This window comes from Megachile rotundata, unplaced genomic scaffold, assembly GCF_050947335.1.
Source record: "Megachile rotundata isolate GNS110a unplaced genomic scaffold, iyMegRotu1 scaffold0515, whole genome shotgun sequence".
Classification (NCBI taxonomy): domain Eukaryota; kingdom Metazoa; phylum Arthropoda; class Insecta; order Hymenoptera; family Megachilidae; genus Megachile; species Megachile rotundata.
Genome location: NW_027473812.1, coordinates 48,015 through 67,175, shown reverse-complemented (window position 1 = coordinate 67,175; position 19,161 = coordinate 48,015). Strand labels below are relative to the sequence as shown.

Genomic DNA, 19,161 nt, shown 5'->3' with positions numbered 1-19,161 from the left:
GATAATAATAAGAGTAATAAGTATAGTAATTGTCGTTCTATCGATCATATAAGCATAATATGACTAATAATATGAGTTAGATTGACAATACTAAGAGTAATAAGTATAGTAATTATCGTTCTACCGATCATATAAGCATAATATGGCTAATAATATGAGTTAGATTGATAAGAATAAGAGTAATAAGAATAGTAATTGTCGTTCTATCGATCATATAAGCATAATATGGCTAATAATATGAGTTAGATTGATAACAATAAGAGTAGTGAGTATAGTAATTGTCGTCCTATCGATCATATAAGCATAATATGGCTAATAATGTGAGTTAGATTGATAATAATAAGAGTAATAAGTATAGTAATTGTCGTCCTATCGATCACATAAGCATAATATGGTTAATAATATGAGTTAGATTGATAAGAATAAGAGTAATAAGTATAGTAATTGTCGTTCTATCGATCATATAAGCATAATATGGCTAATAATATGAGTTAGATTGATAATAATAAGAGTAATAAGTATAGTAATTGTCGTTCTATCGTTCATATAAGCATAATATGACTAATAATATGAGTTAGATTGATAATAATAAGAGTAATAAGTATAGTAATTGTCGTCCTATCAGTTATATAAGCATAATATGGCTAATAATATGAATTAGATTGATAATAATAAGAGTAATAAGTATAGTAATTGTCGTTCTATCGATCATATAAGCATAATATGACTAATAATATAAGTTAGATTGATAATAATAAGAGTAATGAGTATAGTAATTGTCGTTCTATCGATCATTTAAGCATAATATGGCTAATAATATGAGTTAAGTTGATAAAAATAAGAATAATAGGTATAGTAATTGTCGTTCTATCGATCATATTAGCATAATATGGTTAATAATATGAGTTAGATTGATAATAATAAGAGTAGTAAGTATAGTAATTGTCGTTCTATCGATCATATAAGCATTATGTGACGAATACGTCACGAGCCGTTCCGTCAGCCGCGCTCCGTCAGCCGCGCTCCGTCGACCGCGCACCGTCAGCCGCGCACCGCGAGGTGGGGACCCCCCACCGAGACCACCCACCGCGACCCGATACTACTTAGATAGCGATCGATCGCGTGATCGATCGAGTTGGCCCGGGGCTTCGGCCCCGAAATCATCTCTTCGAAGATCCTATCCAAGGCAATAAGGTCTTCCTGGTCCGACGATAGCCCCGGACTGGGAGGACTGGAGGCCAGTATCGGCGTGGAGGGTAACCCGTGCGCCGAGACTGGCCGCGCCAACGGTCAACCGACTTGTCCGACCCCGTGGGTAGCCCTCGGGGAAGGTAAGCCGTGGGTAGTCGTTACGTTGGGGAGATAGCCCACAGCGTGACGCCTGCCAGATCGTGGAGGGTAGAGCCAACTCCAGGGACGCTCTCAGAGGTCCTCCCCGGCAGTAAGGTCTTCCTGGTCCGATGGTAGCCTCGGGCCGAGAGGACTGGAGGCCTGCATCGGTGTGGAGGGTTGCCCACGCGCCGAGGCTGGCCGCGCCAACGGTCAACCGCCTTGTCCGGCCTCGTGGATAGCCCTCGAGGAAGGCAAGCCGGGGGTAGTCGTTACGTTGGAGGGTAACCCACAGCGTGACGCCTGCCAGACCGTGGAGGCAAGAGCCAGTAACAGGAACACTCTCGGTCTTAATAAGAGAAAGGCAAGGCCAGAACTGGCCACTTACCCCGTGTACTTTACTCTCCCTCCTTCCTCCTCTCAATCGCGCCGAACCGTAGATATAAGGACCGCGAAACCCGCAAACGCGTTCGACCGACCGACCGTACCGCGAACTCCGCGCGCTGTTCTCTCCGTCCGAACCGCGAACGCCGCGAGAAGTTCCTCCGACCGACCCGCGAACGCGTGCCGCAACCGACCCGTACTCCGCGAGGCGTTCCCCTCGACCGACCGACCGACCGACCGGACCGTGAGCGCCGCCGAGTATAGTTTGTAAGATAGAGTGTAAGAATAGGGATAGCGTAGTATGTAAGGATAGTATGTAAGACTCTATTGTAGAAGCGTACCGAATAGGATTGTATGATATTGCGTTAGCCTGTAAGAACCGCGCCGCCGCCGCCGCTATTCTGTAACACCGACCGACTAACACGAACCGATTATAATTGTAGAAACCGAAGACTGCGGAGGCAACGGCGCCTCCACCGGCGACTCCGCCGCCCACAACACCACCGGCGGACCAGGGCCCCAGCTCGTCGGGGAATATATAGTATAATAAATAAGCCTAGTTAAGAGTGAAACACCGTGTTCTTTCTCAACCCGCGACCAGTCCCCTTCCTTCCGCGATCGGCCCCCTCGCGTCAACCCTGGAGCGCTGAAGCGTCCGGCACAAGGGGGCCCGTGAGCCGCGTACTCCACCGCGCTGCCTAGCAACGCGGGTGGAGGAAACGGCTACGTTACATGGCGCCCGAACAGGGACATCTGGAAGGGGACCGCGACACTAGCGGCGGTGGAAATTAGGTTTAAGTACGCGTGCGAGAACGAGGAAGAAAACAGAAGAGGATAAGCTACCGAAGAGTGAAGATCAAGCCAACGGAATCAACCCGAGCAAGACCGAGATGGAACACCGACCCAGGAGAGAGACACTCGACACTCCGCGAGGTTCGACAGGGCGGCGACCAGGAACTCCAATTCCTCGGGAGCCACGCGGCTCGCTAGACACAGCGGAGTCGCCACGCCACACCAGTCCAGCAAGCGGTGGTTCGAACCCGCGATCCGGCCAGACACACCATCTTGTTTGGTCGGAGAGTGGAGGAGTGTTTGGCCTTCGTGCCAACTCCACACCGACCGGACCCGCCATCACCAGGGACCAGGAGACTCGCCTGGGCGAGGCGCTACGCCCGCCATACAGCGCACCGGATCAACCAGGAGCGACTCCACCTGCCGATCCTCCGCCTGACGGAATGAGAGGGGACAACTCCAGCCAACGGTCATTTTTATGGCCACCCCGAACCGAACCAGGCCGACCAGAAGACAACGACGCCAGTCAAGGGCCAGAGCGAACGAGGAAGTTCACTTGGCCCCCACCCGCCCGTCCCAGACGTCCCGCGGAGGCAACGCCAACTAGCGACGACAGGTTGGAAGATATAAGGGCAGGACTCCACGCCCGAGGAGAAGCTTTTACTCAGCGACCGCCGAAGGAGTCACATCGTAAGGAAGCACCGCTACCGAAGAAGAGAATGGCTGGCATAGCATGGGTTTACCGGCTACGAAAACCGGAGGTTCTCCGAGAGTTGGAGAGACTCCATCTCCCCACGGACGGCACCTGGGTTCAGCTGCGACAACGGCTGGCAGACTACGTGCGGAATCACCCGGCAGAGTTCCCGGATAAACCAGCCGACGAGCCAGGGTACAAAGAAGAAGCGGACCGGACCCGCGACTACGAGGAGTTCCACGCCGAGATCGCCCAGATGTGGCCACAAAACGTCCAGGCCACCCAGACCGGGGTAGGGAACACGTCCACCCCACGCCGTCCGGAAGAAGCTACGCCGCCCGCGCCTTCGACGACGCCAGGAAACCCAACACCAACGGGGCAACAAGCTACAGCGTCAAATCAGGCGACTCCACCTACGCCTGCCCACTCCGTGCCACTAGCCCTGGATCCCATCAGATTCATGGAAATGGTACGGAGATGGAATTGCCAGTTCGACGGGCGAGACGCGCAAGCGTTTCTGGAACGGCTAGAAGAGCTGCAGGAATCTCACCAGCTGACCGGCGACCAGATGCTAAGAGGATTCCCCGAGCTCTTGCGAGGGGAGGCGCAACTCTGGTACCGCAACGTGTCCCGCACAGTCAAATCGTGGGACGAGCTCCGACACCGACTGCGAGGCTACTTCCTACCGGCCACCGAAAGGACCCGCTTGGATCTACAGATCGCCAACCGGCGACAGGCACCGGACGAACCCCTCCGCTCTTACATTACGGCAATTACCACCCTGATGCGCCGACGTGGAGGGTATACCCACGAAGAGGAGCTGGACATCATCCACAGCAACATGACGGAAGATCTGCGGCTCTATGTAGCGAGAACCGGAATCAGGGACGTGGAGGACCTCATGGCCAAGGCCGACATCGTGACCACCCTTCTAGCCACGAAGAACGCCAGGGCGGCCAGAACGGAAGGGTTGGCTACGCGGAGTAGCCGACAGCCCGAAGCACCAGAAGCGCACATCGCCAGCGACTACCATCGGGATACCCATTGCTGGCGTTGCGGCCAACGGGGGCACAACCGACTTCAATGTCAGAACCGCTACATCATTTTCTGTGCCCGTTGCGGAAAGGAAGGCACGTTAAGCCGCGACTGCCCTTGCAACAAGCCGGGAAACTCCAAAAGGGCCGGGGGAACCCGGCCCCAGCGTTAAAGCAGCAGGAGCACTCCGCTGCCGTAATAGCCCATCGCAGTCAGCCGACGCGATTGGAAAAAAACCGTCCGACAAGAACCGACGAAGAACCAGAAAACCGTCCGACCAGAACCGACTAATAACCTGAAAACCGTCCTACCAAAACCAGACACCGAAGACCCACAAAAACAATTAGAACCGACAACTAACCGAAAATCCGTCCGACCGACACCGACCATTAGTCAGGAAGCCGACCGACCAGACCCCGTTAAAACAACTGACCAGAAAGACCGACTGATACTGGACGTGAAGATAGGTGAAAAGACCGTGCCCGCGCTCCTGGACACCGGAGCAGTCTCCTCATATATTGACCAGCGAACCGCACAGATCTGCCGCGAGTCCGGGTGGAGGAGACACCGACACAACTTAGTGACCGCCCTGGCCAACGGAGAATACATACCGACCAAGAACAGCTACCAAGGGGAGGTCATCATCCGCGGGGCACGGCAAAATCATCTATTCTACGAGATGCCAAACCTGGCATACAGCATGGTGCTGGGGATGGACATCCTCCGCAAACTACAACTAAAGGTCTGGTTATATGACCAGTCCATTATAGATTGCGGAAAGGAGCACGAAGAACCTACGGCTCAAGAAACCCACGCCATTGCAGTAACCAGCGGTTTAATCGAGGCCTCAGAACAACAACTAAAACGTCTGGATCAGATCATCGCCCGGGAGAAGCAGAGGTTCGACGAGGTTAAAGGACCCACACCGTTGATCAAGCATGAAATCCGGCTAGAAGATCCGACGCCGATAAAACAACGTTATCGGCCCCGTAACCCCGCCATGCAGCGCCTGATCGACGCCAAAGTACAGAAGATGCTAGACGAAGGGGTAATACAACCATCCAGCAGTCCATGGAGCTCACCGATTGTGATGGCGAAAAAGAAGAACGGAGAATACCGATTCTGCGTCGATTTTCGTAGATTAAACAACGTCACGCAGAAAGACGCTTACCCCTTACCACAGGTCAACGCAACACTGGACAAGCTGCGCGGGGCAAAATATCTGTCGACCATCGACCTCAAAAACGGCTACTGGCAGGTACCACTCACGCCAGAAAGTCAACCGTTGACCGCCTTTACCGTCCCTGGCCGTGGACTCATGGAGTTCACGGTAATGCCCTTCGGACTCCACTCCGCACCCTCCACCTTCCAGAGACTCCTCGATCGAGTAATAACTCCCGAAATGGCTCCTCACGCATTCGCCTACCTGGACGATATTGTGATCGTCACGACCACCTTTGAAGATCACCTCCGAGTCCTGACCGAGGTACTCCACCGACTTCGAGCTGCGAAGCTGCGACCGAACTGGGAAAAATGCCAATTCGCGAGGACGAGCCTAAAATACCTCGGACACCTGGTTGACCAGCAAGGCCTCCGAACCGATCCTGACAAAGTAGCCGCCGTCGCGGAGTTGCCTCCACCCACCAACTTGAAGGAACTCCGCCGATTCCTCGGACTATTGTCATGGTACAGGCGATTTTTACGAGATGTCTCCCAGACCGCTGCCCCACTGACCCAACTCCTGAAGAAGAAAGTCAAATGGTCGTGGGAAGAACCGCAGCAACGGGCCTTCGAAGAACTACGACGAAGACTCACGGAGGCGCCAGTTCTAGCCGTACCAAATTGGGACCTCACCTTCGTTCTTCAAACCGACGCAAGCCTGGACGGCTTGGGAGCCGTTCTCACCCAGGAAGACGAAGAAGGAGAACGAGTCATCGCCTATGCAAGCCGGACACTCACTCAGGCGGAGCGTAACTACTCCACGACCGAGTTGGAGTGCCTGGCAGTCCGATGGGGTATCTGGAAGATGCGCCACTACTTGGAGGGGAACCACTTCATCGTCATGACCGACCACCAGTCTCTGAAGTGGCTAGAGAAGATCGACAACCCTTCTGGCAGACTCGCCCGATGGGCCCTGGAGCTTGGACAATGGGACTTCGAAATTCGCTACCGAAAAGGACCGGACAACACCGTGGCGGACGCACTCTCACGTCAACCACGCGCCACATGCGAAATGAGTGGACCGTTCAAATGCTCCTGGTACAATAATCATCTCCAAGGGGTAACACAGCATCCTGAGGAATACCCAGATTACAGAATCGAGGACGGACGCCTGTACCGCCACATTCTACACACACTGGACTTCAACGAACAAGATTCCAACGAGCAATGGAAGCTGTGTGTAGCCAAAGAAGATCGAGCTCGGGTACTTCAAGAGGCGCACGATGACCCTACGGCAGGACACCTAGGGATCGCCAAGACTTTAGCGCGACTAGCACGAGTCTATTACTGGCCAGGAATGCTGCGAGAAGCCACAAAATATGTCCGGGAATGTCGCAGTTGCCAGAAATTCAAGGCGCAACAGCAAACTCTCCCAGGAGGAATGCAACCGACCAATGTCCAGCAACCATGGGAGATGGTCTCCGCCGACCTCGTAGGACCACTTCCACGGTCAACCAATGGGAACACAACGCTACTGGTTTTCCAAGATCGGTTTACGAAGTGGATCGAACTTCGCCCACTGAAGAAAGCCACCGCAAACGCCATTGTGAAGGCCCTTAATGAATTGGTCATTTTACGACACGGATGCCCACGAACAATCGTCACGGACAACGGCCGCCAGTTCGTCAGCCACGAGTTTACCCGCGCGCTCAAGGAAAGCGCGATCCAGCACCGCCGTACTCCGCCGTATGCACCGCAATGCAATCCAGTTGAACGAGCCAATCGAGTCATAAAAACTATGATTGGTCAGTTCGTCGGCCGGACACAACGGAACTGGGACCAGCGATTGCCAGAACTCGCATTTGCGTATAACACCGCCCGCCACGAAGCGACAGGACATACGCCAGCTTTCCTGAACACCGGACGAGAGTTCACTCCACCAGGCACCCTCCAACAAGAAAACCGCCGGCCAGTCGCAGGGACATGGGAGCGACGACTCACCCAGCTGAAGGAGACATACGAATTGGCAAGAGTTCGACTCGCGCAAGAATTCCAAAGACAGCAGAAATACTACAATCTCCGACGTCGCGATTGGCAACCACGGATCGGCGAGCAAGTTTGGAAACGTACGCACGTCCTCTCGAATAAGGCGGAGGCGCGCAACGCCAAACTCGTAGAGAAATACGAGGGACCCTTCGAAGTCATACGCAAAGTCTCTCCAGTCATCTACGACCTCAGGAACTTGAGGGGAAAGAGGGTAGCTCATATACATATACGAGACCTGAAACCTGTGGAAGGGGTGGGGATCCCCCCCCAAAACCCAGGGCAGGATATAAAGCCTGGCAGCCCGACGACAGGATCATCAGTCAACATCGAGCCGAAGACAAGACAACGAACGCAAGCGAGCAGACAAGCACAGGATGGCAGACAACAGCGGAGCATGGGACTTCTCGGCGGTGCGGCGGGAGATCGACGCAGCGATCGCGCGAACTCGCACCCGCGAGAAATTCCGCGAAGACCCCTGCTCACTGACGCCAGAGGAACGACGGCAGATTCGCCAGGATTCACGGCACATCGAGCGCAGTCGACGGCGAAACATGGAGCCGAGCAAAAGGAAACGCACAGCACCAAGGCGAATCCCGACGCCAAAGGCGAAACCACCGGCAGGGGAGTACATCCCCGCAAGGAGGACACGAGCGCCCATCGCCCCCGGAGATAGGGAGCCAAAGCCACCGTCCACCAGGACACCGGCCACCATAGCCGCTCTGCAGCCTGGACCGGCCCCGCCGCCGCCGTCTCTCCCGTGCCTCATGGCACCCGAGGCACCGGAACCAGCACGACCGCCCACCGCTGCGCCAATCATCAGGGCACCAGATGCACCCGGCCGAAGACCTACGGTGGAGGTCACGTTGCCGGACGGAAGCGTCCATCAACTGCCCCTGGGCCTCCGACGCCACCGCAAGATGTCCAATGGGCGCCGTTGGACTATCTTAATGGACCCGACCGGAAAAATACTCGAATTCCGGCAGGCACCCGAGGTATATACCGAGAATTTTTCATATTGTAAATATTTAGTTCTAAGGTATGCGAGATCTTTTGTTATTTAGTTGTAAGTTATTTGTCGACCAAGGTCCTTTACCTTGGTCTCCCCGGAGGAGGAGGGGGGTGTGACGAATACGTCACGAGCCGTTCCGTCAGCCGCGCTCCGTCAGCCGCGCTCCGTCGACCGCGCACCGTCAGCCGCGCACCGCGAGGTGGGGACCCCCCACCGAGACCACCCACCGCGACCCGATACTACTTAGATAGCGATCGATCGCGTGATCGATCGAGTTGGCCCGGGGCTTCGGCCCCGAAATCATCTCTTCGAAGATCCTATCCAAGGCAATAAGGTCTTCCTGGTCCGACGATAGCCCCGGACTGGGAGGACTGGAGGCCAGTATCGGCGTGGAGGGTAACCCGTGCGCCGAGACTGGCCGCGCCAACGGTCAACCGACTTGTCCGACCCCGTGGGTAGCCCTCGGGGAAGGTAAGCCGTGGGTAGTCGTTACGTTGGGGAGATAGCCCACAGCGTGACGCCTGCCAGATCGTGGAGGGTAGAGCCAACTCCAGGGACGCTCTCAGAGGTCCTCCCCGGCAGTAAGGTCTTCCTGGTCCGATGGTAGCCTCGGGCCGAGAGGACTGGAGGCCTGCATCGGTGTGGAGGGTTGCCCACGCGCCGAGGCTGGCCGCGCCAACGGTCAACCGCCTTGTCCGGCCTCGTGGATAGCCCTCGAGGAAGGCAAGCCGGGGGTAGTCGTTACGTTGGAGGGTAACCCACAGCGTGACGCCTGCCAGACCGTGGAGGCAAGAGCCAGTAACAGGAACACTCTCGGTCTTAATAAGAGAAAGGCAAGGCCAGAACTGGCCACTTACCCCGTGTACTTTACTCTCCCTCCTTCCTCCTCTCAATCGCGCCGAACCGTAGATATAAGGACCGCGAAACCCGCAAACGCGTTCGACCGACCGACCGTACCGCGAACTCCGCGCGCTGTTCTCTCCGTCCGAACCGCGAACGCCGCGAGAAGTTCCTCCGACCGACCCGCGAACGCGTGCCGCAACCGACCCGTACTCCGCGAGGCGTTCCCCTCGACCGACCGACCGACCGACCGGACCGTGAGCGCCGCCGAGTATAGTTTGTAAGATAGAGTGTAAGAATAGGGATAGCGTAGTATGTAAGGATAGTATGTAAGACTCTATTGTAGAAGCGTACCGAATAGGATTGTATGATATTGCGTTAGCCTGTAAGAACCGCGCCGCCGCCGCCGCTATTCTGTAACACCGACCGACTAACACGAACCGATTATAATTGTAGAAACCGAAGACTGCGGAGGCAACGGCGCCTCCACCGGCGACTCCGCCGCCCACAACACCACCGGCGGACCAGGGCCCCAGCTCGTCGGGGAATATATAGTATAATAAATAAGCCTAGTTAAGAGTGAAACACCGTGTTCTTTCTCAACCCGCGACCAGTCCCCTTCCTTCCGCGATCGGCCCCCTCGCGTCAACCCTGGAGCGCTGAAGCGTCCGGCACAAGGGGGCCCGTGAGCCGCGTACTCCACCGCGCTGCCTAGCAACGCGGGTGGAGGAAACGGCTACGTTACAATTATATGGCTAATAATATGAGTTAGATTTATAATAATAAGAGTAATAAGAATAGTAATTGTCGTTCTATCGATCATATAAGCATAATATGGCTAATAATATGAGTTAGTTTGATAAAGATAAGAATAATAAGTATAGTAATTGTCCTCCTATCGATCATATAAGCATAATATGGCTAATAATATGAGTTAGATTGATAATAATAAGAGTAATAAGTATAGTAATTGTCGTCCTATCGATCATATAAGCATAATATGGCTAATAATATGTGTTAGATTGATAATAATAGGAGTAATGAGTATAGTAATTGTCGTTCTATCGATCATATCTGCATAATATGGTTAATAATATGAGTTAGATTGATAATAGTGAGTGTAATAATTATAGTAATTGTCGTTCTGTCGATCATGTAAGCATAATATGGCTAATAATATGAGTTAGATTGACAATAATAAGAGTAATAAGTATAGTAATTGTCGTTCTATCGATCATATAAGCATTATATGGCTAATAATATGAGTTAGATTTATAATAATAAGAGTAATAAGTATAGTAATTGTCGTTCTATCGATCATATAAGCATAATATGGTTAATAATATGAGTTAGATTGATAACAGGGAGTGTAATAAGAATAGTAATTGTCGTTCTGTCGATCACATAAGTATAATATGGGTAATAATATGAGTTAGATTGATAATAATAAGAGTAATAAGTATAGTAATTATCGTTCTTTCGATCACATAAGCATAATATGGCTAATAATATGAGTTAGATTGATAATAATAAGACTAATAAGTATAGTAATTGTCGTTCTATCGATCATTTAAGCATAATATGGCTAATAATATGAATTAGATTGATAATAATAAAAGTAATAAGTATAGTAATTGTCGTTCTATCGTTCATATAAGCATAATATGACTAATAATATGAGTTAGATTGATAATAATAAGAGTAATAAGTATAGTAATTGTCGTCCTATCAGTTATATAAGCATAATATGGCTAATAATATGAATTAGATTGATAATAATAAGAGTAATAAGTATAGTAATTGTCGTTCTATCGATCATATAAGCATAATATGACTAATAATATAAGTTAGATTGATAATAATAAGAGTAATGAGTATAGTAATTGTCGTTCTATCGATCATTTAAGCATAATATGGCTAATAATATGAGTTAAGTTGATAAAAATAAGAGTAATAAGTATAGTAATTGTCGTCCTATCAGTTATATAAGCATAATATGGCTAATAATATGAATTAGATTGATAATAATAAGAGTAATAAGTATAGTAATTGTCGTTCTATCGATCATATAAGCATAATATGACTAATAATATAAGTTAGATTGATAATAATAAGAGTAATGAGTATAGTAATTGTCGTTCTATCGATCATTTAAGCATAATATGGCTAATAATATGAGTTAACTTGATAAAAATAAGAATAATAAGTATAGTAATTGTCGTTCTATCGATCACATAAGCATAATATGGTTAATAATATGAGTTAGATTGATAAGAATAAGAGTAATAAGTATAGTAATTGTCGTTCTATCGATCATATAAGCATAATATGGCTAATAATATGAGTTAGATTGATAATAATAAGAGTAATAAGTATAGTAATTGTCGTTCTATCGTTCATATAAGCATAATATGACTAATAATATGAGTTAGATTGATAATAATAAGAGTAATAAGTATAGTAATTGTCGTCCTATCAGTTATATAAGCATAATATGGCTAATAATATGAATTAGATTGATAATAATAAGAGTAATAAGTATAGTAATTGTCGTTCTATCGATCATATAAGCATAATATGACTAATAATATAAGTTAGATTGATAATAATAAGAGTAATGAGTATAGTAATTGTCGTTCTATCGATCATTTAAGCATAATATGGCTAATAATATGAGTTAAGTTGATAAAAATAAGAATAATAAGTATAGTAATTGTCGTTCTATCGATCATATTAGCATAATATGGTTAATAATATGAGTTAGATTGATAATAATAAGAGTAGTAAGTATAGTAATTGTCGTTCTATCGATCATATAAGCATTATATGGCTAATAATATGAGTTAGATTTATAATAATAAGAGTAATAAGAATAGTAATTGTCGTTCTATCGATCATATAAGCATAATATGGCTAATAATATGAGTTAGTTTGATAAAGATAAGAATAATAAGTATAGTAATTGTCCTCCTATCGATCATATAAGCATAATATGGCTAATAATATGAGTTAGATTGATAATAATAAGTGTAATAAGTATAGTAATTGTCGTCCTATCGATCATATAAGCATAATATGGCTAATAATATGTGTTAGATTGATAATAATAGGAGTAATGAGTATAGTAATTGTCGTTCTATCGATCATATCTGCATAATATGGTTAATAATATGAGTTAGATTGATAATAGTGAGTGTAATAAGTATAGTAATTGTCGTTCTGTCGATCATGTAAGCATAATATGGCTAATAATATGAGTTAGATTGACAATAATAAGAGTAATAAGTATAGTAATTGTCGTTCTATCGATCATATAAGCATTATATGGCTAATAATATGAGTTAGATTTATAATAATAAGAGTAATAAGTATAGTAATTGTCGTTCTATCGATCATATAAGCATAATATGGTTAATAATATGAGTTAGATTGATAACAGGGAGTGTAATAAGAATAGTAATTGTCGTTCTGTCGATCACATAAGTATAATATGGCTAATAATATGAGTTAGATTGATAATAATAAGAGTAATAAGTATAGTAATTATCGTTCTTTCGATCACATAAGCATAATATGGCTAATAATATGAGTTAGATTGATAATAATAAGACTAATGAGTATAGTAATTGTCGTTCTATCGATCATTTAAGCATAATATGGCTAATAATATGAGTTAGGTTGATAATAATAAGAGTAATGAGTATAGTAATTGTCGTTCTATCGATCATATCTGCATAATATGGTTAATAGTATGAGTTAGATTGATAATAATAAGAGTAATGAGTATAGTAATTGTCGTTCTATCGATCATATAAGCATAATATGGCTAATAATATCAGTTAGGTTGATAAAAATAAGAATAATAAGTATAGTAAGTGTCCTCCTATCGATCATATAAGCATAATATGGCTAATAATATGAGTTAGATTGATAATAATAAGAGTAATAAGTATAGTAATTGTCGTTCTATCGTTCATATAAGCATAATATGACTAATAATATGAGTTAGATTGATAATAATAAGAGTAATAAGTATAGTAATTGTCGTCCTATCAGTTATATAAGCATAATATGGCTAATAATATGAATTAGATTGATAATAATAAGAGTAATAAGTATAGTAATTGTCGTTCTATCGATCATATAAGCATAATATGACTAATAATATGAGTTAGATTGATAATAATAAGAGTAATAAGTATAGTAATTGTCGTTCTATCGATCATTTAAGCATAATATGGCTAATAATATGAGTTAGGATGATAAAAATAAGAATAATAAGTATAGTAATTGTCGTTCTATCGTTCATATAAGCATAATATGACTAATAATATGAGTTAGATTGATAACAGGGAGTGTAATAAGAATAGTAATTATAGTTCTGTCGATCATATAAGCATAATATGGTTAATAATATGAGTTAGATTGATAACAGGGAGTGTAATAAGAATAGTAATTGTCGTTCTGTCGATCATATAAGCATAATATGGCTAATAATATGAGTTAGATTGATAATAATAAGAGTAATAAGTATAGTAATTGTCGTTCTATCGATCATTTAAGCATAATATGGCTAATAATATGAGTTAGATAGATAATAATAAGAGTAATAAGTATAGTAATTGTCGTTCTATCGTTCATATAAGCATAATATGACTAATAATATGAGTTAGATTGATAATAATAAGAGTAATAAGTATAGTAATTGTCGTCCTATCAGTTATATAAGCATAATATGGCTAATAATATGAATTAGATTGATAATAATAAGAGTAATAAGTATAGTAATTGTCGTTCTATCGATCATATAAGCATAATATGACTAATAATATAAGTTAGATTGATAATAATAAGAGTAATGAGTATAGTAATTGTCGTTCTATCGATCATTTAAGCATAATATGGCTAATAATATGAGTTAAGTTGATAAAAGTAAGAATAATAAGTATAGTAATTGTCGTTCTATCGATCATATTAGCATAATATGGTTAATAATATGAGTTAGATTGATAATAGTGAGTGTAATAAGTATAGTAATTGTCGTTCTGTCGATCATGTAAGCATAATATGGCTAATAATATGAGTTAGATTGACAATAATAAGAGTAATAAGTATAGTAATTGTCGTTCTATCGATCATATAAGCACTATATGGCTAATAATATGAGTTAGATTTATAATAATAAGAGTAATAAGTATAGTAATTGTCGTTCTATCGATCATATAAGCACTATATGGCTAATAATATGAGTTAGATTTATAATAATAAGAGTAATAAGTATAGTAATTATCGTTCTTTCGATCACATAAGCATAATATGGCTAATAATATGAGTTAGATTGATAATAATAAGACTAATAAGTATAGTAATTGTCGTTCTATCGATCATTTAAGCATAATATGGCTAATAATATGAGTTAGGTTGATAATAATAAGAGTAATGAGTATAGTAATTGTCGTTCTATCGATCATATCTGCATAATATGGTTAATAGTATGAGTTAGATTGATAATAATAAGAGTAATGAGTATAGTAATTGTCGTTCTATCGATCATATAAGCATAATATGGCTAATAATATGAGTTAGGTTGATAAAAATAAGAATAATAAGTATAGTAATTGTCCTCCTATCGATCATATAAGCATAATATGGCTAATAATATGAATTAGATTGATAATAATAAGAGTAATAAGTATAGTAATTGTCGTTCTATCGATCATATAAGCATAATATGACTAATAATATGAGTTAGATTGACAATACTAAGAGTAATAAGTATAGTAATTGTCGCCCTATCGATCACATAAGCATAATATGGTTAATAATATGAGTTAGATTGATAAGAATAAGAGTAATAAGTATAGTAATTGTCGTTCTATCGATCATATAAGCATAATATGGCTAATAATATGAGTTAGATTGATAATAATAAGAGTAATAAGTATAGTAATTGTCGTTCTATCGTTCATATAAGCATAATATGACTAATAATATGAGTTAGATTGATAATAATAAGAATAATAAGTATAGTAATTGTCCTCCTATCGATCATATAAGCATAATATGGCTAATAATATGAGTTAGATTGATAATAATAAGAGTAATAAGTATAGTAATTGTCGTCCTATCGATCATATAAGCATAATATGGCTAATAATATGTGTTAGATTGATAATAATAGGAGTAATGAGTATAGTAATTGTCGTTCTATCGATCATATCTGCATAATATGGTTAATAATATGAGTTAGATTGATAACAGGGAGTGTAATAAGAATAGTAATTGTCGTTCTGTCGATCACATAAGTATAATATGGCTAATAATATGAGTTAGATTGATAATAATAAGAGTAATAAGTATAGTAATTATCGTTCTTTCGATCACATAAGCATAATATGGCTAATAATATGAGTTAGATTGATAATAATAAGACTAATAAGTATAGTAATTGTCGATCTATCGATCATTTAAGCATAATATGGCTAATAATATGAGTTAGGTTGATAATAATAAGAGTAATGAGTATAGTAATTGTCGTTCTATCGATCATATCTGCATAATATGGTTAATAGTATGAGTTAGATTGATAATAATAAGAGTAATGAGTATAGTAATTATCGTTCTACCGATCATATAAGCATAATATGGCTAATAATATGAGTTAGATTGATAAGAATAAGAGTAATAAGAATAGTAATTGTCGTTCTATCGATCATATAAGCATAATATGGCTAATAATATGAGTTAGATTGATAACAATAAGAGTAGTGAGTATAGTAATTGTCGTCCTATCGATCATATACGCATAATATGGCTAATAATGTGAGTTAGATTGATAATAATAAGAGTAATAAGTATAGTAATTGTCGTCCTATCGATCACCTAAGCATAATATGGTTAATAATATGAGTTAGATTGATAAGAATAAGAGTAATAAGTATAGTAATTGTCGTTCTATCGATCATATAAGCATAATATTGCTAATAATATGAGTTAGATTGATAATAATAAGAGTAATAAGTATAGTAATTACCGTTCTTTCGATCACATAAGCATAATATGGCTAATAATATGAGTTAGATTGATAAAAATAAGAATAATAAGTATAGTAATTGTCCTCCTATCGATCATTTAAGCATAATATGGCTAATAATATGGGTTAGATTGATAATGATAAGAGTAATAACTATAGTACTTGTCGTTCTATCGATCATGTAAGCATGATATGGCTAATAATATGAGTTAGATTGATAATAATAAGAGTAATAAGTATAGTAATTGTCGTTCTATCGATCATATCTGCATAATATGGTTAATAATATGAGTTAGATTGGTAATGGTGAGTGTAATAAGTATAGTAATTGTAGTTCTATTGCTCATATAAGCATAATATGGTTAATAATATGCGATAGATTGATAATAATAAGAGTAATGAGTATATTAATTGTCGTCCTATCGATCATATCTGCATAATATGGATAATAATATGAGTTAGATTGACAATAGTGAGTGTAATCAGTATAGTAATTGTCGTTCTATCGATCACATAAGCATAATATGGCTAATAATATGAGATAGATGGATAATAATAAGAGTAATAAGTATAGTAATTGTCGTCCTATCGAGCATATCTACATAATATGGTTAATAATATAAGTTAGATTAATAACAGTGAGTGTAATAAGTATAGTAATTGTACTTCTATTGCTCATATAAGCATAATATGATTAATAATATGCGTTAGATTGATAATAGTAAGAGTAATAAGTATAGTAATTGTAGTTGTATCGATCACATAAGCATAATATGGCCAATAATATGAGTTAGATTGATAATAATAAGAGTAATAAGTATAGTAATTGTCGTTCTATCGATCACATAAGCATAATATGGCTCATAATATGAGTTAGATTGATAATAGTAGGAGTAATAAGTATAGTAATTATCGTTCTACCTATCATATAAGCATAATATTTCTCATAATATGAGTTAGATTGATAATAATAAGATTAAAAAGTATAGTGATTGTCGTTCTATCGATCATATAAGCATAATATGGCTAATAATATGAGTTAGATTGTTAATAATAAGAGAAATGAGTATAGTAATTGTCGTTCTATCGATCATATAAGCATAATATGGTTAATAATATGAGTTAAATTGATAATAGTGAGTGTAATAAGTATTGTAATTGTCGTTCTGTCGTCCATATAAGCATAAGATGGCTAATACTACAAGTTAGATTGATAATAATAAGAGTAATAAGTATAGTAATTGTCGTTCTATCGATCACATAAGCATAATATGGCCAATAATATGAGTTAGATTGATAATAGTAAGAGTAATAAGTATAGTAATTGTCGTTCTATCGATCACATAAGCATAATATGGCTAATAGTATGAGTTAGATTGATAATAGTAAGAGTAATAAGTATAGTAATTATCGTTCTACCGATCATACAAGTTTAATATGGCTAATAATATGAGTTAGATTGATAACAGTGAGTGTGATAAGTATAGTAATTGTCGATCTATCGATCATATAAGCATAATATGGCTAATAATATGGGTTAGATTGATAATGATAAGAGTAATAACTATAGTACTTGTCGTTCTATCGATCATATAAGCATGATATGGCTAATAATATGAGTTAGATTGATAATAATAAGAGTAATAAGTATAGTAATTGTCGTTCTATCGATCATATCTGCATAATATGGTTAATAATATGAGTTAGATTGATAATAGTGAGTGTAATCAGTATACTAATTGTCGTTCTGTCGTCCATATAAGCATAATATGGCTAATACTACAAGTTAGATTGATAATAATAAGAGTAATAAGTATAGTAATTGTCGTTTTATCGATCATATAAGCATAATATGGCTAATAATATGAGTTAGATTGATAATAATAAGAGAAATGAGTATAGTAATTGTCGTTCCATCGATCATATAAGCATAATATGGCTAAAAATATGAGTTAGATTGATAACAGTGAGTGTAATAAGTATAGTAATTGTCGATCTATCGATCATATAAGCATAATATGGCTAATAATATGGGTTAGATTGATAATGATAAGAGTAATAACTATAGTAATTGTCGTTCTATCGATCATATAGGCATGATACGGCTAATAATATGAGTTAGATTGATAATAATAAGAGTAATAAGTATAGTAATTGTCGTTCTATCGATCATATCTGCATAATATGGTTAATAATATGAGTTAGATTGATAATAGTGAGTGTAATAAGTATAGTAATTGTAGTTCTATTGCTCATATAAGCATAATATGGTTAATAATATGCGATAGATTGATAATAATAAGAGTAATGAGTATAGTAATTGTCGTTCTATCGATCACATAAGCATAATATGGCCAATAATATGAGTTAGATTGATAATAGTAAGAGTAATAAGTATAGTAATTGTCGTTCTATCGATCACATAAGCATAATATGGCTAATAGTATGAGTTAGATTGATAATAGTAAGAGTAATAAGTATAGTAATTATCGTTCTACCGATCATATAAGTTTAATATGGCTAATAATATGAGTTAGATTGATAACAGTGAGTGTAATAAGTATAGTAATTGTCGATCTATCGATCATATAAGCATAATATGGCTAATAATATGGGTTAGATTGATAACGATAAGAGTAATAACTATAGTAATTGTCGTTCTATCGATCATATCAGCATGATATGGCCAATAATATGAGTTAGATTGATGATAATAAGAGTAATAAGTATAGTAATTGTCGTTCTATCGATCATATCTGCATAATATGGTTCATAATATGAGTTAGATTGATAATAGTGAGTGTAATAAGTATAGTAATTGTAGTTCTATTGCTCATA

The 19,161-nt window shown here is 41.0% G+C and overlaps 1 protein-coding gene across 1 annotated transcript; it reads left to right on the top strand.

The window, feature by feature from the left end:
* Positions 1 to 7,797: 7,797 nt before the first annotated feature.
* On the top strand, positions 7,798 to 9,921 carry LOC143266383 (uncharacterized). The gene is made up of 2 exons (XM_076541956.1): positions 7,798 to 8,433; positions 9,747 to 9,921. Exons 1-2 carry the CDS (start codon positions 7,816 to 7,818, stop codon positions 9,843 to 9,845), a joined length of 717 nt encoding a protein of 238 aa, XP_076398071.1. The 5' UTR covers positions 7,798 to 7,815; the 3' UTR covers positions 9,846 to 9,921.
* The last annotated feature ends 9,240 nt before the right edge of the window (positions 9,922 to 19,161 follow it).